Source organism: Rhinoderma darwinii, chromosome 9 (assembly GCF_050947455.1).
Source record: "Rhinoderma darwinii isolate aRhiDar2 chromosome 9, aRhiDar2.hap1, whole genome shotgun sequence".
NCBI classification, from domain to species: Eukaryota; Metazoa; Chordata; class Amphibia; order Anura; family Rhinodermatidae; genus Rhinoderma; species Rhinoderma darwinii.
In genome coordinates this window covers 32,149,103-32,173,122 of record NC_134695.1, presented here as the reverse complement: position 1 = coordinate 32,173,122, position 24,020 = coordinate 32,149,103, and the positions used below count along the sequence as shown (strand labels likewise).

At 41.0% G+C, this 24,020-nt stretch overlaps 1 protein-coding gene across 1 annotated transcript in view; it reads left to right on the top strand.

Annotated features, from left to right (window-relative positions):
- The window catches only part of EDC4 (enhancer of mRNA decapping 4), a 203,121-nt gene that overhangs the window by 52,374 nt on the left and 126,727 nt on the right, over positions 1-24,020 (top strand). Inside the window, exons 8-12 of the mRNA XM_075837480.1 lie at positions 1,382-1,491; positions 4,330-4,413; positions 8,318-8,413; positions 13,883-13,982; positions 16,403-16,583. Of these exons, the coding sequence (XP_075693595.1) occupies positions 1,382-1,491; positions 4,330-4,413; positions 8,318-8,413; positions 13,883-13,982; positions 16,403-16,583 (571 nt within the window). The remainder of the gene's footprint in view (positions 1-1,381; positions 1,492-4,329; positions 4,414-8,317; positions 8,414-13,882; positions 13,983-16,402; positions 16,584-24,020) is intronic.

Here is a 24,020-nt window from a genome sequence, read left to right as displayed (position 1 = left end):
TGGGAGGAATGATTGTTTTTGTGTCATTTATGACTGCGCGGTCAAAAACCATACACTGTTTTAGAAAGATTTGCCGCAGTTTGGCAATGCAGGTTTTGTCTGTGTGCTCTTTAGGCTGGGTTCACACAACCTATTTTCAGATGTAAACGAGGCGTATTATGCCTCGTTTTACGTCTGAAAATAGGGCTACAATACGTCGGCAAACATCTGCCCATTCATTTGAATGGGTGTGCCGACGTACTGTGCAGACGACCTGTCATTTACGTGTCGTCGTTTGACAGCTGTCAAACGACGACGCATTAAAATGACTGCCTGGACACTTCTTTGCAACGTAATTTGAGCCGTTCTTCATTGAAGTCAATGAAGAGCAGCTCAAGATTACAAACGTCAAAGACGCCTCGCATATTACGAGGAGGAGCTTTTACGTCTGAAATGAGGCAGCTGTTTTCTCCTGAAAACAGTGTCTTTTCAGACGTAAAAGCCTCTCATCGTGTGCACATACCCTTACAGGGGAAGCCTGTAAAATAAATGTGTTTCGCCTTTAAAAGCGTATGGTGATGAGCTATTTTTAAACGTACCCTAAGGCCCTATTCACACTGAGTTTTTTGCAGGTGGATTAAGATTTTGACCTGCCTGCACTCTTTGCCGCATTTTTTCGGCCTCGGCCATTGAGTGCTGCAGGCAAATAACGCAGCAAAAACCGCTTTCTCTTATTGAGGTCAATGGTAGGTCAGAGACGGAGACGCCTGAAGAAAGGGCATGACGCTTCTTTATCCCGCAAGTGGGAAAAAAATGCCTCTGCCTCCCATTGAAATCAATGGGAGGCATTTTTGGACGTTTTTAGGTGTGGTTTACGTGTCAAAAACAGTACCAAAAGACTCAGTATGAACAGGGCCTTATAGAGGAACAAAAAAAAAAGGTATGTTACAGCACTTTGTGAAGAAATTTCATGACTTTATTTTATAAACCTTAAAAATCCACCCAGCGTGGCTATAACTAAATGCAGTTGGCGTTTGAAACGCGTAAGCGTACTGGTCCCTTGTCCTTTGTGCTGGGTTGTTTTTTAATGTTTATAAAATAAAGTCCTGAAATTTCTTTTTTTTTGCTACTGTGCAAGACACCAGGGCGAGGTCCGTGCACTGGATCACTGAAGACGCTGGACACCGGTGAGCTGGAAAAATCTTTTCATTTTACATTATAGATTAAGGTTCACAATGCATAGTTTTAAGAAAAGAGGCTCCAGAATTGTGATTTTATGGGGAATACAAATATTTACTAAAACAGACATGTCAGGAGAGGTGACAAGTCCTCTTTAAGAGGTCAAATCAATAGCTTATATATATTTTTTCTCTTCATTTATTTTGTGTTTCTTTCTGTCCAGTGTTTAAGTGAGGGAGCTCTGTCTCCTGATGGAACGGTATTGGCAACTGCAAGCCATGATGGTTATGTGAAGTTTTGGCAGATCTATATTGAAGGGCAAGATCAACCAAGGTATACATTTGTAATATTCTCCATTTTATAGTCTACACTTCTTCCAATTTGAATGAAAACATTACAAAACAGAATAATATTAGAACACTTTCTAACTTTTAATATGTCATAGACACTTCAAAATTTTGGATCGGTGGGGTCCGGGTGCTGAGGCCCCACCCGCTGTTAGTGAAACGAAGGTGCCGGAGTACTTAGCTGAGCGCTTTGCTCCCTCGACTGATCAGTGCTCATCGTCAGGCTAAAAATGGCTCACGTAGAACGTCATCACCGTCATGATCCACAGCACAGTGTGATTGTGCAGTGAAAGTAGCTGGGCTGGAACAATGAGAAGTGTATGATACTGATTGGTCAGCCTCATACACTTCTTTACAACACCCACTTGGTCAAAAGTAAAAACACACCCAGTTGGTCTTTAAGAAACAAATTAGCATAAATCTAAAATTGCTCATAACTTGCTCAAAAATGATCGTTTTTCAAAATAAAAACCACTGTTATCTACATTACAGCGCCAATCAGATTATGTAGGGGATAGGCCACTTATAATCTGGTGACAGAGCCTCTTTAACCCCTTAATGACCAGGCCATTTTGCACGTTAATGACCAGGCCATTTTGCACGTTAATAACCAAGGATTATTTTTTGCTTGTAACTTTTTTTTTATTCCGCCGACATAGCCATATAAGGGCTTGTTTTTTGCGGGACGAGTTGTATTTTGTAATTTTACCATTTTTAGATGCTTATAATATATTGATTAACTTTTATTAACTTTATTTTAGGAGAGAATTGAAAATAGGCCGCTATTCCAGCATTGATTTTCACGTTATAAATTTACGCCGTTTACTATGCAGCGTAAATAACAACATGTTCACTTTATTCTATGGGTCGGCACGATTATGGGGATACCAAATATGTAAAGGTTTTATGTTTTCCTACATTTGCACAATAAAAAAAAAAAGCCTTTTAGAAAAAAATTTACTTGTTTTTGCATCGCCGCATTCCAAGAGCCGTAATTTTTTTATTTTCCGTTGATGTGGGCTTGATTTTTGCGGGCTGATGTGTAGTTTTCATTAGTACTATTTTGGGGTACATAGGACTTATAGATTAACTTTTGTTTTTTTATTTTTTATGGGGGGAATGGAGGAGAGAGAATTTTGGCGTTGTTTTTTGCGTTTTTTTTGGACACTGTTCATCCGGTGGTTTAATTAATGTGTTCATTTTATTGGTCAAGTCGTTACGATCGTGGGGATACCATATATGTGTTTGACACTTTTACTAAATAAAACCACTTTTTGGGCAAAAATTTTTTTATTTGATTTTGACTGTCATTTTTTTTTTTTTCCTCACAAACTTTATTTAACTGATTTACATTTTTTTTTTTAGTCCCACCAGGGGACTTCACTATGCGATCTGTTGATCGCATATATAATGCTTTGGTATACTTAGCATACCAAAGCATTATTGCCTGTCAGTCAACCTGTTAGGTCATGCCTCCGGCATCGCCTAACAGGCATTTGCTGAAGACAGACCTGGGGGTCTTTGTTAGGCCCCCGGCTGTCATGGAAACCCGACGGCGACCCGCGATTTGTTTTCGGGGGCGCCGATCGGGTGACAGAGGGAGCTCCCTCTGTCAAACACATTAGATGTCGCTGTCACTATTGACAGCGGCATTTAATGGGTTAAACTGCCGGAATCGGAGCGCGCTTCGATTTCGGCAGTTACAGCAGGAGCTAGGCTGTGTATAACAGCCGTGCTCCTGCCGCTGATCGCGTGGGTACAGTGACAGTACCCGCGCCATCACAGGACGGATATATCCGTCGTCCTGCGCGAATTAGCAGCTGCAGAGGACGGATATATCCGTCCTTCGGCGTTAAGGGCTTAAGACCCATCACATTTAATGCAGCTATTCAAAGTATATGAGGTCACATGACCAATCAATCAGCTGGTAAATTCTGTATTCTGAATATTGGAACAAATTTAGAACATATCAATGAAAAGGGCCATACTTACTCATACAAAATCAGGCTAAAATACCAGTTCCCAGCAGGATGCAGACAAGCCACAATGTGTTATGAGGGAGTCCACATCGGTGCAACATACTGCTGAATATTGACTCACACCTATCATTCACTGGTGGGCGGATGTTTACTATTTAAAATGCACACTGATCAGGCTATAGTAAAGTGCCAGTCACACGGTTATGTGTAGTGCACTGTATAGCCATTTGACTGGCACCTTTCTAGAATCTTTATCTCTGTGCTTTTAGAATACTGCGCTGAGGCCCCCTAGTGATGGATCGGTGTGTGAGTGGATGTTAATCAGTATTTTGCACCTATGTGACCACCCTCCATATAACATGGTGGCTTGACTGCATTCTGCGGTGAATTGGTGTTTTAACCTGCCCTTTCATAAGTAAGTCGGCCATTTTTCAGTGATAGAAATCCTATATTCTAAGAGGGAACTCCTAATGAATATTCATCAGAAGTAAATTTGTTGAAATACATGGATAAAATTTCAGACGGCTGATTTTCTTCCAGTAACTTAGATTGCACAATCGCATTGAACAGAATATATTTATGTAATGATTCTATAATAATTACTTTAAAGACCTAGCAAAGTAGCAATTTGGTTACGGACGCTCTGTAAATCCGCATACACTATTTGGAAGGTCCACGGAACTTACTTTGACAAGATATTTGCTTGGAAAAATTAGTTTTTGTCCTACATATAACTTATATAATTGTACCCTCCCTTTAATTTGAACATTGTTTTGTGCAGTTGTCATTCAGGCTTTAAAACTGTTGAAATTATTAAAGAATTTACCGGTGTATTTTCTATTCAGGTGTCTTCATGAGTGGAAGCCTCATAATGGAAGACCTGTGTCTTGTCTGCTATTCTGTGATAACCATAAGAAACAAGATCCAGAGTAAGTACGTTGTTGTATGCTGTACAGTATATAATGGTCAAATGGCAAGTGGAAAAGTTATTTACTTATTCTTGGAGCGACTGCAGCCATTTAATAGTCCCCTGAAATCCATTTTTGGGGGCTACATTCTGTGGTGCGCACCGTTAGCAAGAATGCATTGATAGGGAATGCCAGCTGCATGATCTCACTTAATCTGCAGAATAAGACCTGTTACTTAGAATACAGCACTCATTTTTGAATGGTCTCCCCCACTCTTAAAACAGTGACTGCGTGCGTTACAGTGACTGCGTGCGTTACAGTGACTGCGTGCGTTACAGTGACTGCGTGCGTTACAGTGACTGCGTGCGTTACAGTGACTGTATGGATGTGGGAAGATACAGCTGTCCCTGAATGAACAAGTCCCAAATATAAAAACAAATCTGATTCTGCGCCCTAACCTAAAACCCACAGTTCTGTGCCTGCTTTTAATGAACTAGCAGAGGGTCCTGATTAATGTCCTGAGTGAAGTCTCAATGCTGTGATCATTTGCTTCTTGACTGGTTACTGACACTGAATGAGTATGCTCATCAGAAGAGTCAAGCAGTTGCTGCATCAGGATAAGTATACTTGTCCTGCTTATCGTGCGGGCACACCAGTGTGCCCGTGTTATCAGGAGCGGGGCAACAACAGAAACCTCTGATCTCCGCTGTTAACATTTTGGCTTCTGTTTACAACGTTTAAAGGGAAAGAGTGAAGGGGAGACCCTGTGACCAGATCGAGGACAAAACCCTGTGTGGATAGCTCACCACAGTCCATTGAAGGACATTAGGGCTGTGGGTACATAGGCAGTTTAAGGTCATACCTAAGGGAATATTGTCAATCAGTAAACATATCTATATGCGAATACATTAGTCTATGCCAGTACATTACAGTTAAAAAAACCCCGGTGGGATACAAAAAATAATCTGTACAAAAACTCGAAACGCACAAATGTGCATTTTTTATTTTATTTTATTTTTTACAATAAATAACAAAGTCCCAAAACAGAATAATAAAACCTAAAATAATACAATATACAAGTGTTTGGTATCCTCATGACCGTGACAACCAGCACAATAACCTTATAATGTCATTTATGATAATGATCAGTGTGTGCTGTAAAAAATAAAATAAAATCTTCAGCGGAATAAAAACTGGCCTGGTCCTTAAAGGGTTAATGAAACACGAGAATTTACAGCCTGTCTAACAACCTGTATTTTGGCATCAGTCTAGGGAGTCTGAACTGTTTTGGCAAGCACGGTCTACTGCAGGGGCATTCTGCTTGGAAATATACAGCATACAAGGGGAGTTAGAGGTAGACACATTCCACTGGGCTATACGTTCAAACTCAAAATCTCCCAGTTAGGTACGTAGACCCATCTCCGCAATCTAGCTACTCATATCTTGCAATATTCTATCTTTCAGGAAGAGAATATAGACCCTCTTTTTTTCATTTTTCAACAATTTTTAAAACATTGTAGGCTGTTTAACAAATCTGTCTAGAACTTTAGGATAACTGAAAAATGGTCAGATAGAAAACACAGCACCTGGCCTTAGATTAGCCCCTTAATGGCGAACCACGTGTAGTTGCAGTTTTGTACTTAAAGAGGCTCTGTCACCACATTATAAGTGCCCTGTCTCCTATATAAGGAGATCGGCGCTGTAATGTAGGTGACCGTAATGCTTTTTATTTTAAAAACGATATTTTTTCACAACGTTAGGAGCGATTTTGGTTTATGCTAATGAGCTTTCTTAATGCCCAAGTGGGCGTACTTTTACTTTCGACCAAGTGGGCGTTGTACAGAGGAGTTCATGACGCTGACCAATCAGCATCATGCACTCCTCTCCATTCATTTACACTGCACTAGCGATATAGATATATCGCTATGTGCAGCCTCATACACAAGCCCTAACATTACTAGTGTCCTGATAATGAATACACATGACCATCCAGCCTGGACGTCATGTGTACTCAGAATCCTGACACTTCTGAATCTTTTTTTTGTGAGATTCCGGCAAGTGAAACCAAATCTCGTTTAGCTCCGTGATCTCGCGAGATTTCGTATCCGTTGCTGGAATCTCACAAAAAAGAGTCAGAAGTGTCAGGATTCTGAGTACACATGACGTCCAGGCTGGATTTCATGTGTATTCATTAGTTTTCTCAAGTTTTGGTGTGTTTCACAAATAATGTCAAATTTTACCACTAACATAAGTACCATGTGTCACGAGAGAACCATCTCAGAATCCCTTAGATAAATAAAAGCATTCCAAAGTTATTACCACTTAACTTGACACGTCAGATTTAAAAAAAATGATAATAATAATAATTGACTGCGTCCACAAAACCCAAAACTAGCTGTCTCTCCAAGGGGTTAAAGGATATTTTCTTTGTTATGATTCTAAACTGTCAAACTGTTAAAATCCCAAATTCCTTATGGGAACCCCATGAAATTAAACTAAACATTATTTATAGATTAAAAATAGTTTTTACTGCTTTTACTGGCCTCATCACATAAGGGGCATTACTATTGTAGCAATATTATTTTACATAGGGGGCAGTAGTATTATAGCAATATTTCTGTCCACTGGGGGCAGTAGAATGGTTTGTTTATATACATGTATGTAGTGGACCGTATCATAGGAGTTATATTCTTGTACGAGGGTAGCATTATAATAGTTATAACTAGTAAGGTAAGAAGCAAAACATGAGGAATCAGGAGGAGAGGGATGTGGGGCATTTCACACAATGAGTGTTTGATTTATATTATAACATTAATTATGCATTTCAATTTGTTACAAAAAAATTGCCAAATTTTTTCAGTTTACGAGCGAAAGGTGCCTCAGTAATTTTTTATTTTTTCATCTGGAGCACTGGTCTAGTATCCTCTGTAAATATTGAGGTTTTGGGGTTGACCACTTCAATGGAGTATATATAACCCACTCTGCAGGAGCTTGTTCAGATAAGCATGTTGTCCGAAAACGGGGACTGTGATTCCTGACAGGCTTTGGGGCCTTTCAGACGTGTGCCCGTTCTGTTTGGTCTGAAGATGCCATGTTCATACTCTGAAGCTAGATCCCCTGTACTATACTGTACATCATCCTTTTCTACTGAAGTCTATGGTGATAACTAGGGCATGTGACTGAGACCACGGCACTTTCAAAGGGCGCGTGCGTGCGTGCGTGCGTGCGTGCCTAACCGTAAAAGTTCAAGATGGAAGGCTGTGCAGGTAACAAATTATACTGAAGCTGCCTATTCACTTAAAGATGCACTCCAGCAATTATTATTATTTTTTTTCTATACAGTTCAACATATGTTATTATTAAAGAATAATGTAGAGTCCCTTGTGTATACTGGTTTTTAATTGAGATGCCATTTATGGGTTGTGTGCCATCTTGGTTATTTCTTTCCCTCTGATATGGTTCTCCTAATGCATCCTAAATTTCTTATGCTTCTGGCTTTGCAGAGGTGGTTTAATTCTCATCACACTGCACTTGCTCTGCTCTAAGGTCTTTCTATGTGAGGAAATTGATAGATCCGTCACACAGAGCTTCTGTACTCACACTGCAGAGTTTGTGTATCCCTTTTGTAGCTTCAGCCTATCTTCTCTGCGTTCTGCTAGTGATAGATTTCTCAGTCAGTTTTTACACAGGAGGCAGTGAAAAGCAGCATCTCCTAGAAATACTCTGGACTCTGCTGTTAGATCAGAATATGTTGTTTGAAAAGTAAATGTCCATTTACGTAAATACTAAACAAAAAACACATACATATATTGGTTTATCTCATTTATCAATCTATCTGAATAAAATAAGACTGGCCGCTCCTTTTCATCAATAATATAACAAATGTAGAAGGATTTGGTGATTATTTTTTGTCTTGTCTCCACAGTGTACCATTTTGGAGGTTTCTCCTCACGGGGGCTGACCAGAATAGGCAGATGAAGATGTGGTGCACAGTTTCTTGGACATGCCTACAGACAATCCGGTGAGACAACTAGACAGCCATCACTTTAACTCTTTTGGGCATAGGCAGTCATTACATACTGACAACTCCCCCTACTTTCCGTTAAGTATGAGCTATAGACGAGTTCTCATAATAAAATCCACATCCGCAAATGGCAATATTGTGTATTCTCTACATGCTTTATACAATAAGAGAGATCTCTTATTACAGTTGCCTCAATAGTGAATATCAGTGAGTGCACATCACAGCAAAACCATATACTTCTCTCTATCCTAGAAGTCTTTTCCTGGTACTAAATTCAACCTGGCTGGGCCAGGTACATCTGTACATCTGCTTTTAGGATATGTGGGAGTCCCATTAGTTGGACCAATGAGATTAAACCTTTCACTTCCAATGATGTATGTTATAAGTCAGGATTTCAAAGAGGCTCTCACCTAGGTAAACCCAACTATACCACATTAATCAGTAAATGGCTTAAAAGACTTGCATTTCCTGCTGTAAGCTTGCAAGCAGGACTTGCGTTGCATCTTGATCCATAGAGAGGACTCCTGAGCTCTTCGATATAATGAAGAGGACTCCTTATCAGCATGCAGCTTAAGGTGTATTGACTTATGGCGAGGGAATGCAAGTGAGTAGCAAGATAGAACTTAGATTCAGAATTGGCGTCGTTTAAGCTATTAACTGATGTAGTTTAGGGGGGTTTCTGGAGGTGACAGTCACTTTATACGCTTGCGTGACTAGAATACGAAGGCTAGAGCGAGGATCTTGGTATCCGATTACAGCCCAGAATACTAGCTTCCAATTGATAGGGTCTAAGCTTTAGATGCAATATTCGAGGATCAGCACTGGTTTGAAGTCGAGGAGAAGGATTATAAGTTTTAAGTGTCTGTAAGGGAGAGGAGGGAGGAGCTGTAAGTGATATCCGGAAGGGAGAGCCCAGCCTATTACTGTGATCTCTCTGTGTAAAGTCTTCCGCTCACCCTGGGACTCTGATACGTAAACTTTTGGTTTCAACTGTATTTTTATTGAAAATTTTCAAAATATACACATAACATTAGGACGCATGGGTAAGCCATACAATCCATTTGACATAGCAGTAAATTCAAACAGACAAAACAAGACACCAGGGAAAAACAAAAAAGGGGGGGGGAGGGGATAATCAGAGATCAAGCTACGGCCTAGTCCTGAGATATCGGAAGCCAATACTTATCCCACGGATCCCACACCACTTTAAACCTGTCTAGCGTGTTATCAATAGAGGCCGTCATATACTCCATAATGCGAATTTCCCTAATTCTAGTCATTAATTCGATGTGAGAGGGAGGGGCGGTCTGTCTCCATTTCCAAGCTATCAACGTCTTCACAGCGGTGAGAAAGTGTCGAAAAAGTCGGGCTAGTGGCTTCTCCAGGGACCTAGGGGGGACATTCAGGAGATAATGAAGAGGGTCTAGAGGAATATCATGCTGTAACACCGCCATCGCCAAATTCCTCACCTCCAACCAATACTGTTGGACCAGTGAGCAACCCCAAAAAATATGGAACAGGTCTCCTCTCTGATCTCTACATCGCCAACACTCCGAAGGAATACCCGGATTGAAGCTATGCAGAAACATCAGAATTTTGTATTGATTTTCTTTATATGCAGTGCAGATGGAAGTTTTAGCTGCCTGTGACCAGATAATCTGTCACAATGAGAGTGGGATGGTTTTATTCAGCAGGGTCTCCCATTTCAACATGTATCTATGCCCAGGCGGAGGGGAGTCATCCGGGGACAGCAGTATTGTGTAGATAGCGGATTACGTAAACTTTTGTACGTTAGGCTTCGTTCACATCTGTGCTAGGGCTCCGTTCCGTTGGAGCTTTCCGTCGGAACGGAGCCCTGACAGCCCTGATTTCAATGGTGACGGATCCGGTGCCAATTGCTTCCGTTTGTCTCCTTTGTGCAAGGGTTCCGTCGTTTTGATGGAATAAATAGCTTAGTCAACTATGCTATTGATTACGTCAAAGCGACGGAAACCTTGCACAGCGGAGACAAACGGAAACAGTTGGCACCTGTCCGTCACCATTCAAATTAATGGTGATAGAAACGGAAACCTATGGTTTCCGTTTGTGTCGGTCAGGGCTCCGTTCCGACGGAAAGCTCAGACGGAATGTCTGAACTGAGCCCTAGCGCAGATGTGAACGAAGCCTTATCCCCTTTTACCAATAAGAGCGGATATGTGCTCCTTGTCACATTTTAAAATCAGCCTTGTAAGTTCTAGCCTGAACATATGCCATGTAAACGTAAAATTTAGGCTCGGTTTGAGTCTGACTTTTTGCTTTAACCCTTTAGTGACCAGCGTATTTTGGGCCTTAATGATGGAGCAATTTTTTTTTCTACAGTTCTTTTCTCGTTACATTTTATATGCCTTAACTTTTTAAAATCTTTCTATAGACATAGCCGTGTGAGGGCTCGTTTTTTGCGGGACAAGATGTATGTATTTTTTAATGGCATTATGTTGTGGTACATTTCATTTATTGATTAACTTTTTCGGGGGGTAATGGGAAAAATACATTTCTCCATTATTTGTCTTAAATCTATGCCGTTTTACCATGTGGTATAAATAACATAATATATTTATCCTGCAGGTCGTTAAGATTGTAGCAATTCCAAGTTTATATGTTTTTTTTTTCTAATTTTGCACAATAAAAATACTGTTTTAAAATAATAAATATTTGTTTTTGTGTCGCCATATTCTAAGAGCCCAATTTTTTTTATTTATCCGCCAATGTACATGTATTAGGCCTATTTTTTTGTGGGACGACTTGTAGTTTTTTTAGTACTGTTTTGGGGTGCATACAGGGCTGTATTTGTCACTAGGCACTGGGGGTCCAGTTCCTAGGGTGGCGTCGTGGGGGGCGGCCCCTCCAACTAGAGGGAACATTTTTTTTTAAATTGCCCAACCCCCCCCCCATGCGTTTTGTCTACTGTTAGTCCATGATCTTTTAAAAGTGTGGGGGTGTATTTGGCGTGCGAACATTGGCAGAGCGGGATGGAGACCAGTAATGCTCCTCCTACTCTCGGCAATTCGAAGTGAGCGCTGCGCTGATTGGTGGAGCTGCAGTCACTCTGCTGCTCCACTAATCAGTCTGCAGACACTTACAGAGCAGCACCCAGGAAGTCTCCACTGTCGCCTGCCTCAGACCGCCCTGCAGATCATCAGATTCATAATAGTATGTGTAAGTAGTACTTACACTGTTCAAATAATTTTTAGGTACAGAGGGCGCTGTCACTGCCAATGAACAGGCTGCCAGGCCTCTGTACACTACTGCTTCTGCAGCCCCTACCCCCGACAACATACTCCTCTCCCTCCTCCTAGGCCTGTGTCCCCCCATATTCTTCTTTCTGACCAGTTACTTCTGAAGCTGGTAATGTACCACTTTCTATAAATAGCGGCTTTTCTATAATTAGCGGCAAAACTAGTATGTACAGTATATAGCAGTATTATATGTATATACAGTATATAGCAATGTGTGTATAATACATAGCGATATTTAATGTCCGTACAGTAGAAAGCGATATATGTACGTTGGATATATATCGATATGTGAGTAAAATATATAGCAGTGTTCTATGTGAGTACAGTTTATAGCGATACGATGTCAGTGCAATAAATAACTATATTTGTGTACAGCATATAGCGATAATCTATGTGGGTAAAGTATACAGCAGTATTATATTACATGTACTGTACTGAGGTAGCATGTGGGGGATGCCAAAAAGAAAAATCCTGCACGTGGCGCCCTTTGGCCTAAGTGTATGTAAAACTAACAGGCATTCTGTTAGGTGCTGCCTTGGGCATACACAAAAATCAGACCTAGGGTCCTTTCTTAGGCCTCAGACTGCCTACCCGCGATCTTGTTGCAGGGATGCCAATGGGGTGACAGAGGGAGCCCCTCTACCTCTGAAACCACTTAGATGCAGCGGTCGCTACTTACTGATCATGGGATCAAGGGGCTAAACAGGCAGGATCGACTCTAGCTTCACTCCTGTCTTTTAGAGCAGGAGCCGGGCTGTCGACACCCTCTCTAGCCGACATGGGAAACCTGTGCTGGTCTTAGGTCACCGTGCCTTTTTTTTTTGCGGCGCTTCCGTATAAGTGCTCTTAATGACCGCCGTGAAAATGGCGTATGGGCAGTCATTAAGGGGTTAAGGCCCAAAATAGGTTGGTCACTAAAGGGTTAAAATAAAAATAATTGTATTTGTTATTACGGTAATTTGTGTTAAAAAAAAAAAAAAAAAGCGACATGCCCTTTCTTCCGGTGTTTCCATCTCTGACCTCCCATTGACATCAATGGGAGGCAGAGAAAGCGTTTTTTGGGTGGCACAGACTTTTCTGCCTGCATATAACTGTGTGGACAGGGCCATAGAGAGGCAGCTGGACTCCCAATTGGGAAGGCAGAGACAGGTTACCATCTGTCTTCCTTATTGCTAAATAAACATCTTTATGAAAATGACCATAACGGAAAGAATTACACAATTAAAAAATTTATTTTAATGACTCTTTGTGCCGCTAAAACAAATGCAGAAAAAAACATGAAACATTTTTTTGTTTATTTTACAATCCCCCCTCCTCAAAACTAAACGTAATCTAAAAATAAACACATGTATAGTGGTAAAGACGAAAAAATAAATCCACTTGTACTATAAAATTAGGGTAAAACTGTGCCTTGTCATTTAACAGGAGAAAATGGCGTGGTCTTGAACTAGTTAATGCCTAATTAACGTTTCAGTTGACTTTTCAGAATAAACTGTTATATGTGTGTACATGAGGAATAACACTATTTTTGATCATTATATAACTTGTATAATGCATTATTTAGCAGTTTTCCCCACTGCAGGCTCTTTCTCTAACTCTCTGTTGTAGTGGGTGGAACCTAACTGCTATCATGCCTCCTATACACATTACATAGAGAAGAGTAGAATCCTGCTCTCCTATCTCTATTACATATATAACGAAGCCGTAGCATGAAGGAGATTATACAGCAGTAATGAGCAGTGTAGCTGAGAATCCAGCACTGGGCTGAGAAATAACATTTACTAGGAAGCTGCATCATGTCTGTGTGTATCTCACTGCTCCCCCTCCTCTCTATAGACTTCTATTGTCAGGCAGTGAAGCGACACGGCCCCACTTTCTGTAGTCCTCTGTTTTGCTGTTCAGGGACAGATTTTGCTTGACAACAGGGGGTGGACAACAGATTACAGGAAAGGAGAAACCTAGTGGCAGTAACTTCAACCAGAATTTGCATGGATAAAATCACTAAATTTTAATAGTAAGTAAATTACAAAGGTGATCTTTATCAGGTATACTATAAGATTAGTGTCCATTTAACTAAAATAAAATGGTGAAATAAATGTGTAAACTGCTGAATGCAAGTGTTGCAACAACTCAATCATATATGTGTGTTTTGTTTTTTATCTTTCTGGAACCCTTTATTATCTTCTGCTAGGTTTTCTCCAGACCTGTTTAGCTCCAGTGTCTTACCAGGATTAAAAGCTTCCCTTGATTTATCTGCAGAGTTCCTGATACTTACTGATGTTCACAGGAAAGTAAGTATGATAAAATGTTAAAGTGTACCTCTACTTTCAGTGAAAAACTATTATAGCGCAGGAGTGTGCACTATAATCCGTTTCCTAAATCTCTTGTGTCACCGATTTTGCTTCTAGCAGCAGCGCGGACGGTGTAAAGGCTGTGCTGCCGGCTGTTTATAACTCTTCCGTGGGAGACAGAGCGTCCTGCTGGCCTCCATGGCTCCCGTATGCAGAATGGCCGCCAGTGCTATAGGATTCTATATTCTGCATACGAGAGCTGTGGAGACTAGCAGGACGCTATACGGAGTTATAGTATATGTCGGGAAATCCTACAGATGTATTAAACCTCCGACGAACACTGTGCAAAAAAAATGAAAGCATCAGAAATGAGTGTTTTATTTTTTGTTTGTGTTTTTTTTTTTTTTTTTTTTATAGTTGACCTGTTTTCAGTAGGATATTGGCTTTCTGAGGTTGCACGTGAAGGCTAGATGTTACCTTTCCACTATTTGACATGTTTATTGAGCGTAAGCTCTTGTAGATGTAGACATGTGGTATATACGTAGTTTTACATTGCATTTGTTGCGTGAGCCTCTTATGCTTGTTTGTTTTTCACCAAAAATGATTTTTGTCGTGATTTGTATTAGTGTTAAAGGGCTTATCCGGAATGTGAAATTTGTTATTTTTTTTTTCATTAGGGTTTGGAAATTAAATAAATAAATCAAATGAGAAATACTGACCTATCCTTGCCCCCGACGATCCAGCACTGATGCTCCGGCAGAACTCCTGGTGACCGTTTACGTGTACGTAGCATGTGACCGTGGCAGCCAATCAGAGGGCTCAGCAGGGATTTGGTGACAAGTCGTGTTTCTGGTACATTGCCAGAAATACAACAGGTGATCGCTGAGCCCTCTGGTACAGCGGTCACATGCTATGTGCATGTAAACCGCCACCAGGTGCCGCCGGAGCGTCCGTGCTGGATCGTTTGGAGCAATGATATGTCAGTATTGCTTTTTTTTGGTTTATTTCATTGCCAGCCCCTACTGAAAATATGTTCACATCCCACATAACCACTTTAACCCGTTAACCGCCCATAGGTGTTTTTATGATAGTCACGAACGGGCTTTATTCTGATGCAGCGCCGTATAAAGGCTACTTAATCAGCGCTGCTGATAGCAGTAAAAGCTCCCTTCTCTCAGCTGCTGGAGGTAGCTGAGGGCTGGGAGCAGACCTGCTTGAGCGGGCGGTATCTAAATCTGCACTGATCCTGCCCGTTTAACCCCTCAGATGCGGTGGTCAATAGCAACCTCCGCATCTCAGTGGTTTTAGGAGAAGGGTGCACCCTGGCTCTCACCCCATCGGCACGCCCGCGATGCGATCGCAGGTTGCAATGGGTTTTATGGCAGCTGGGGGCCTAACAAAGGCCCCCAGATCTGTTCTGTATTGCAGTGTATTATCAATGCCTAAGTGTTGCAGTGTATTCTAAAAGCGATCAATTGGTCATATAGTAAAGTCTCCTAGTCGGACTAAAAAAATAATTTAAAGTTTATAAAAAATAAATATAAATCCTAAGTAAAAAAATAAAAAACCACTTTTTCCCGTAACGAACCAAACTAAAAAATGATTACATTATTTAACCCGCACGGTGAACGCCGTAAAAAATAAAATAATTGCTGTTTTTATGTTCATCCTGTCTTGAAGTCATATCCACTCCTAAATGGTACCAATAAAAACTACAAGTCGTGTCACAAAAAAAAGCCCTCATACAGCTGCATCAGCAGAAAAATAAAAAAGTTATGGCTCTTAAAATATGGCAACACAAAAACACATAATTTTAGGGAAAAAAGTGATTTACTGTGTAAAAGTAGTAAAACATAAAAAAATATATATAAATGTGGTAATACCGCAATCGTAATGCTGAATAAAGTTATTTATACCACACTGTAAGCGGTGTTAATTTTAAGATGCAAAAAAGAATGACGAAATTGCTGTCCCCCCCCGCCCCTCCCCCCCAAAAAAAGTTGTTCATAAATTATATGTACTCCAAAAGGGAGCTATTAAAAAATACAATTTGTCCCGCAAAGAAAACAAGTCCGTATACAGCTGTATCGGTGGAAAAATAAAAAAGTTATAGCTCTTTGAGTGCAACGATGGAAAAACGTAAGAAATAGCTTGTTCACTAGGCCTAAAATAGGCTTGTCACTAAGGGGTTAATGAGTGTAAGCTACTAGGTGGGGATTTAACATTCTTCACGTGGTCTTTTATGAAATAATATAAGGTGTGTGGGTAAACTCGTTTTCAAGGTGTGTATTATCCCTGAGAACTAGAAGGTGTTGGTAATTGTATTTCAATTTGCTTAATTGTTTTGCACAGATTTATGCATGCAGATAAAGAAATAAGGATCATATATGAATGTAGCATGTTCTGGGTTGTTTTTGTAGGTGTTATACGTAATGGAGTTACACCAGAATCAGGAGAATGGAAAAGCTGCTTTCACCTCCATTTCTGAATTTTTGCTGACTCATCCGGTTTTGAGTTTTGGAATCCAAGATGTTAGCCATTGCCGTCTGCAACATACGGAAGTTCTTCCTTCAGAAGTAGAAAGCGACAATGTCAGTGGAGGTGTGTATGTATTTCCTTATATTTACTTAAAGGGGTTTTCCAATCCGAGACATTCATGACATATCCACACGATATGTCATAAATGACAGCGCTTGGCCCCCTAAACCCCGTTCTACTGCTCTGTGTTGTGTCTGAAGTGTGTGATTCCGGACCATGAATTATGGAAACAGTGTAGCACGCCAGCAGTAGAACGGGGTTTAGAGGACCCCGTTCTAGAGATCGGTGCTGGTCCCAGAGGTGGGACTCGCATCTTTCTGACAATTATGGCATATCCTGTGGATATGTCCCTGATGGGAAAACCCCTTTATAGAAACTTAGAAATGAATGTTATACATAAGAGGAGATCTATTCGCCCCCACTATTTGTGCACTGCAGGATTTCTGCATGTTTTTGAAACACGGTTAAGTCTCCTGCTGATCTGCTCCATTTTGACTATGAAGACGGAGCGTAACACCCTTTTTGTCCTACTGCACCTCCAACCAGTTGTCTTGTAGCAACACACATGACGGGGAAGGGGTGACATGACTGAGCTCCTGGGACACATTTCTTTATCAGTTTTAAACTTAATATGAGACAAATGGGATCAAAGATAAGGAGATGAAGGCAAGAAGTGATGGGATATATTTTTAGTACGTTTTCTGTGTTTTTTTTTTAGTTTGTTTTTTTAAACTTCCAGGCAAGACAGCCATTTCAAAGGATTGCCGCCTAAATTTAACACAGCAACCCCGCTCTAATTGCAGTGGTCAGAGGAACCTCTGGTCTCCGCTGTTGCCGCTATCATTGCTGATCGCAGAATTAAAAGGGAAAGAATTAGGGGGACTCCGCTTTGGATTCCCTGAGGCCTTATCGATGCCAATACCGTAAAGTGTACATTTACCGTTAGATAACTTGTGACATGTCAGAAGTTTTGATCGGTGGGGGTTCGAGCACTGAGACCCCCATCCATCACTAAAACGAAGCTGCAGACGGGCTCAGGTGAGCGATGTGCCACTCCGTTTTCATCTCGGCTTTGCTTGTAAAAGCAAGCGGTGTACGGGCTCAATAGAAAGTCTGAGTCCGTACACAGAGACGCTAAGAAACGAAGCGGCATAGCAGTCACATGAGCGCTTCTGCAGCTTCGTATTCGTGATCGGTGGGGGTCTGTGTCCTCGAAGACCCACCAATCAAAACTTCTGACGTCACGTTGACACGTGAGAAGTTTTCTGAAGGTATTGGTACACTTAAAATGGAAAGACCACCTAGTGTCCGTTAAAGCACCCCAGGGCTGTCTGACCATATTTCCTGTTCGGTAACAACTGCCCGTGTACTATCAGTACACAGGCTAATGTACTCACATCTAGATATATTCCAGTACATTATAGTAATAAGTAAAGTAATGTTAAATAAAGAAACGAATCCGTAAAACAAATGCACTATTTTTTTTTTTTTTACAATAAATAAACTTTATTAAATATAAAATATTCACATGCACAATAAATGTATTGCATCATATTTGAGTGTATGTTGTAAAAAAAAAAAAAAAAAAACCTGAAGCGGAACGGCAAACCCAAAGTAAAAGGGAAGAATGTCAGACCGTGTCTGAACCTAGACATGCAATACAACCTAAATTTTTCTTGTAACTCTCGACATAAAGAACAAGGTTAACATGAAGTCAAAATATAACTGAAATTTTGGCATTTGCCGCTTAGCATTATTGAATTTAGCACCGAATACAAGGTCCGTATTAGGTAAGGGACCTTCTCCAGAAATACACGATACAGTGACTGTGAGGAGACAGTTTCCAGTGCTTCAAATTCGAACTAGATAGGCCAGAACTTGTGTCCACTGATTACGAAGCTTAAAAGCCAAGAACTTCATGGATGTCTGATAGCCAGGAACAAAGGCCAGGGAAGCCAGGAAGAATCAACCCATCTGGGCTTTGGAGATCTGGAGGAGTATAACCGCTCTAGGGAATGAGCAACGGCTACAAAATGTATTTCCTCAAATGGAAAGGGCAACTGATTATTTCCACTTTCTTGCGATCACCAGACGGGCCGCAAGGATAACATGAGTAATCACGACTGCGGACCTGGAAGAAAGCTTATTGGAATGCATAACACACAGTGATTGCAGGGTCAGGATGTATGTAATGATGTCTCGCAGTATTGATAAAAAAAAAAAAGCTGCAGTCCAAAAATATTTAATAACAGGACATGACTGGCATTTTAGGCCGCATCCCCTCCTGCAAATTTCCGAGTAGGAGTCATGCATTTTTGCATAATTAGGAGGAATTTGGTGTCATCGGAGGAATAATTTTTGAATGTTTCCGAATTTTTCATTTGAGTCTTTTTTAGTCCAGGAAAGAGCATGTTTCAACTCTTCTAGGCTTGCTTTCAAATCTTGCTCCCCAGACAACATTTGTAGGGATTTAAACAGTTGTGTAAAGAGAAACACGTGCTGATAGAGTAACGAAAACAGGTTGATTTAGGGAATGAAGGTTTGTGGAGCTTCACAGACGAGAGCATGTCGGTCGGAACCTAATAAAAGTAAGCCTATGATTGTCAGGAATATGATATTTACATTCGAGTAAATCAAAGGGCAATAATGTAACACTCTCCTAAAGATCACCCCCTTTTTTTGCACTTAAGGTTTCCAAAATAGTAAAATCAACATCAGGGAGGAAAGGAGGATGGGAATCTGAAGGGACGAACAGAGATCTGGACCATCGGGGGTTTTGAGGAAACCAGATGAGACCAAGCAGCCAGTGAGGCTTTGATGCTGGGAAGCTTCGGAAAAAGTTGGGCTGAGCCTAAAGCCATTATGTCTAGTAAAAAAATAAACAGAGCCTTAAGAAGGGAGGATTCTATAGAGGTCATTTAAAAAAAAATAAAAGAAATACAAGGCCAAAATGGTTAATTCAGTCGAGCCTATCAAGCAAAATTTAGTCAATGTAACATTAAGGTATCGCCAATGAATTTTGATCGAATGCCTTCTCAGCATCCAAAGTGATGAATGACTAAACTCAGCCGATCGCGCCAAGTTGATGAATCTTCTAGTGCGATCAGGGGGTCTGTCTCTGAGGGACGAACCCCACCTGATCAGCACAATTATAAATCAGAGAAATGGAAAATAAACGCTTAGACAGTAATTTGGCTTCCATTTTTATGTCCGTATTCAATAGAGATATAGAATGGAAGTCAGCTGGTCGTGTTGGGTTTTTTGCCTGGTTTAGGCAATGTAATAATCAAGGCTTCTGGCATTTCCGATGGAAAGCAGGTCACAATAGCATCGGTGAACGCAGACGCTAAGTATGGGGCTAGAAAGGAAATAGATTTTAGTAATATCCATTAGAGAAACCATCTGGTCCCAGGGATTGTAATGATTTTTGAGGCTTAATCATGGTCACCAGCTCCACGGTTTAAATGGGAGAAGAACTAGGTCAACTGTTGGGGTACAGGTCTGGCTGTATAGATTGTTCCATCCTTATTTAGATTTTAAAGTGAAGGATAATAGGATGCTCTGATGTGTCTTGGGTGAAAGATCTGATTAAAGCAACCCTCCCAGTCCAAAAATAAAATACAATTAAGATTACAAAATTATAGTTAACCTGCCTGGTGGCCTTCTCTTGCTTGCTTCTGTCTCTGTTCCCTTGTTCCGGTCCCCATTGTCCGGGATTCCAAGTTAACCACTGCTTTCTCAGACTTGATATGGAGAGCGTTGTCTGACACATGCCCCCGCCTGCTCCTCTGCCCTCGGATGGACCAGCGCTGATGATGGCGGCCACGTAGGATCCATCTCTTCTAACACTTTTTTTTTTATGCTGCTTTTTTTTTTAACCATCCTGATAACATCCGACTGCGACTGTAAGTTTTTATTGGCTGGTGACCGCACGTAGTTTATTTTCAAAAAATCCTAAAAATATGCATTTCACTATGCCTTAACTAAATCTTAATTACAAAAAACAATGTGCAGGTCCCCTATTTCGATAATCAGCTAAGGAAAACCCACAGCCATAGTCTGATATTATCAGGATGGGAATTTCCACGGCTATTGGTCCATTCCCATCCTAAAAATACTAGGTGTAGCCCATTATATTATATTGGCCGCTCCTAATGGTTCCCTGCTCTTCCTAGTACCCCTGATGCGTTGGGTAATAGTATGTAGGGGTTAGTATCAGCCAAATGTGGACATGGCACACCTCTGACTGACATCAAGTCCTAGCTCTAGTAAGGCCCCATGCACACGACTGTAAAACGTCTACTACGGTCTGCAGTTTTACGGACCCATTCGATTCTGTTGGCCGCAGACACATTTTCGTAGCTCTACGGATGGGTGTCCGTGCTGTAGAACCATGTCGGGAATTATGGAGCATGTCCTATTTCTCGTGTTTTACGGGCCGTGCTCCTATACTTTGTATGGGAGCACGGCCCGAAAATGCGGGCAGCCGTCAGCGCGGGCTGTGGTTACAGGCACAGCTGTGTGCATGGGGCCTAATAGAGATGTCAGTCAGTCACCTCCATTACTAGCGCTGTTATGCAGTGGAAAAAAGATAAAATACTTTTTTGAAATAAACAGTCCTCCACTACAGCCCTCTTTGAACGTTTTGTTTGTAAAAAATAAATCCCACGACGATCCTGTAAAAAAAAAAAAAAAAAAAAAAAATATGAGACTGTTACAAGCATTCAATAGTATACTTGCATCCAGAAGCGGATTTCTGACATCCCCGGCGCTGTCAGCGAGGATGTTGCTGCAGCCGGAACCCATGTCAAGAGCACAGGAAGTGTAAGAAGAGACTTATCACCACTGATAAAGCAACTCGCATGCCCCCCTTGTACATAAAGCGTCACACGCCCCCCCCTCGTAGATAAAGCGACACACGGCCCCCCCTTTGTAGTTAGCGACACATGGCCCCCTTTGTAGTTAGCGACACACGGCCCTCCTTGTAGATAGTGACACAAGCTCCCCCTTTGTGTATAATGACACACAGCCCCCAAACAAATAAATAAAAAAAACTATTGATTCTCAAGTAAGATAGGTGATGTTATAAGGTGTAGTTCCTCTCTGAACTGTAATGAAAATGCCCCGTGTCGTATAAGTCCACTTCACGCGGCAATCGATAATTTGTAGGAGGACTTGTATTCCTGGAAGAAGAATCAAGAGCAGAGTCTATAAAAGGCAATAAAAAAAAGTCATTGCCCTCTACCGGTCCAATGTGAAGATGGTCACCGTAGCTACAGTAGATGCTTTAAAAAAGGCTTAGATATTTTCCTGGAACAAAAAAATATTCGCTCCTATGTATAGAAATTTTTACCTTCCCTTTTCCCATTCCTTGTTGAACTTGATGGACATGTGTCTTTTTTTTTCAACCGCACTATGTAACTATGTAAAATAAATATAGTAGTCCACTTATTTCCCTCTGACTCCAGGAACGAGCGCAGTCCCCACCAGTTGATCTGATCGTAGCACTTTCAATCCAAGTTCTTGTGTATAGTATATTCACTGGACTGGAACACAGGCACATAGAAGCATAAATTCCATGTGGCATCCACAATAAAAAGGCCCGAACTCTGGAATGGCTTCTTCTGGATCATGAACTTTGACACCACATAATATATGTTTACTCATACAGTATAAATCTATAAACCATGTTTAGGGGTACATTGTGGATTACTTAGTTAAAACTTACATGCTCTTACCCTTGTTATTTGTTTAGGCTACTAAGGGTCCCAAAACACTGCGTTTTTATCTCTATTTGGTGTGGTTTTCAATGTGGCTGCGGTAAACGCAACTGCATCAGAAAATGCACTAAATCGCGGTAAAAACGTATGTTTTCAGATGCGTTTTTTCTAATGCTTTTTTTAACAGCACCTCAACGTGTTAATGGACCCTAAGGGTATTACATAGGTAAATATTTTGGGGTGTGGTTATCTAATTAAAAGCCCTTTAAGAGTAATTGCGCTTTCTTTTTCTTTTTTATAATAGATATGAATTGAATTTGAAAATCATTAATCTTAACCCTTTAACGGCATCCAACGTACTAATACGTTGTTGTCGTTAAGGACAACGTATAGGTACGTTTTGTTGGAGACTCAGAAGCTGAGCCTGAACCATCGCCAGCAGGTGTCAGCTGTATGTTACAGCTGACACCCTGCTGCGTGGCCAGGACCGGAGCTAGCCTCCCATCTGGCCGATTAACCCCTTAGATGCAGCACTCAAAAGCGAGTCCTGCATTTATGGGGATTACTAGCAGATTGGCACCCTGCGATGCCTCCGGTCTGCCAAGTAGGAGAGCCTGTTAGGCCCCGTCCGAAGGCGGGGCCTAAAAGCCTACTGGACGCAGAAAGAAGATGGCGCAGGCTCCGAAGCTGAGCTCCCGACATCAGCCGTGGCTGTCAGCTGTATGTTACAGTTGACACCCTGCTGTTATGGCAGGGACCGGCGCTAGCTCTGATCCCAGCCATTAAACCCGTAGATATCGCGATCAAAAGCGATCGTGACATCTTAGTGGTTTTTGTAGACAATCGGCATCGCCGTGATGTGATCGCGGGGTGACAATTGTTGCTATGGCTACAGGAGGCTTAACAATGGTTTCCCGCTCTGCCACGTACGGAAGAAGCCCATTAGTCCCCGCCCGGAGGCAGGACCTAAAAGGCTTTCGGTCGTTGAATGGCTGATAACTCCAATGCATTGCACTACGTGGGTATTGTAATGTATTTAAGTAAAGAGCAGAGGCGCAGGCCCTCAAGTCCCCTAGTGGGACAAAACAAAAGTTGTTAAACATTTTGTATAAAAGTGTAAATATAAAAGTTTCAAGTCAAAAAAACAAAAAACTGTCTTTTTTTCTCTATAATAAGTCTCTTATTATCGGAATAAAATAAAAACGTTCAAGTACGCATATTTGGCTTCTGTAACGACCCATACTATAAAACGTTTTTTTCCCGCAAGGTAAATACCGAAAGAATTAAAAATAAAAAAAAATGCAAAAATCTCTATTTTTTTGTCACCATTCCTCCCAAAACATAGAATAAAAGGTGATCAAAAAGTCGAATGTACCCCAAAACTGTACAACCCTACCCGCAACAAAACAAGCCCATACACAGCTTTTTTGACTAAAAAATAAAGTTATGCCTCGCCGAATATGGTGACACAAAAAAAAAATTATTTAAAAAAAAAAAAAAAGTGATTTTATTGTTTAAATGCTGCAAAACATAAATAAAAACAACCCTTTGGTAATGGAATAAAAAGTGATAACAAAAATCGCATATAACCCAAAATGGTACCAATGAAAACTACAGATTATCCCACAACAAATAAGCTCTCACACAGCTCTGGTGCAGAAACAATATAAAAAGTTCTGGCTCTCAGAATAGGGTGAAATAAAAAATGTGCAGTGTGTTTCAAAAGTGGATAAGATCGGGCACCAATTATCAGTGCGACACTGGTCACATATCTATGAAT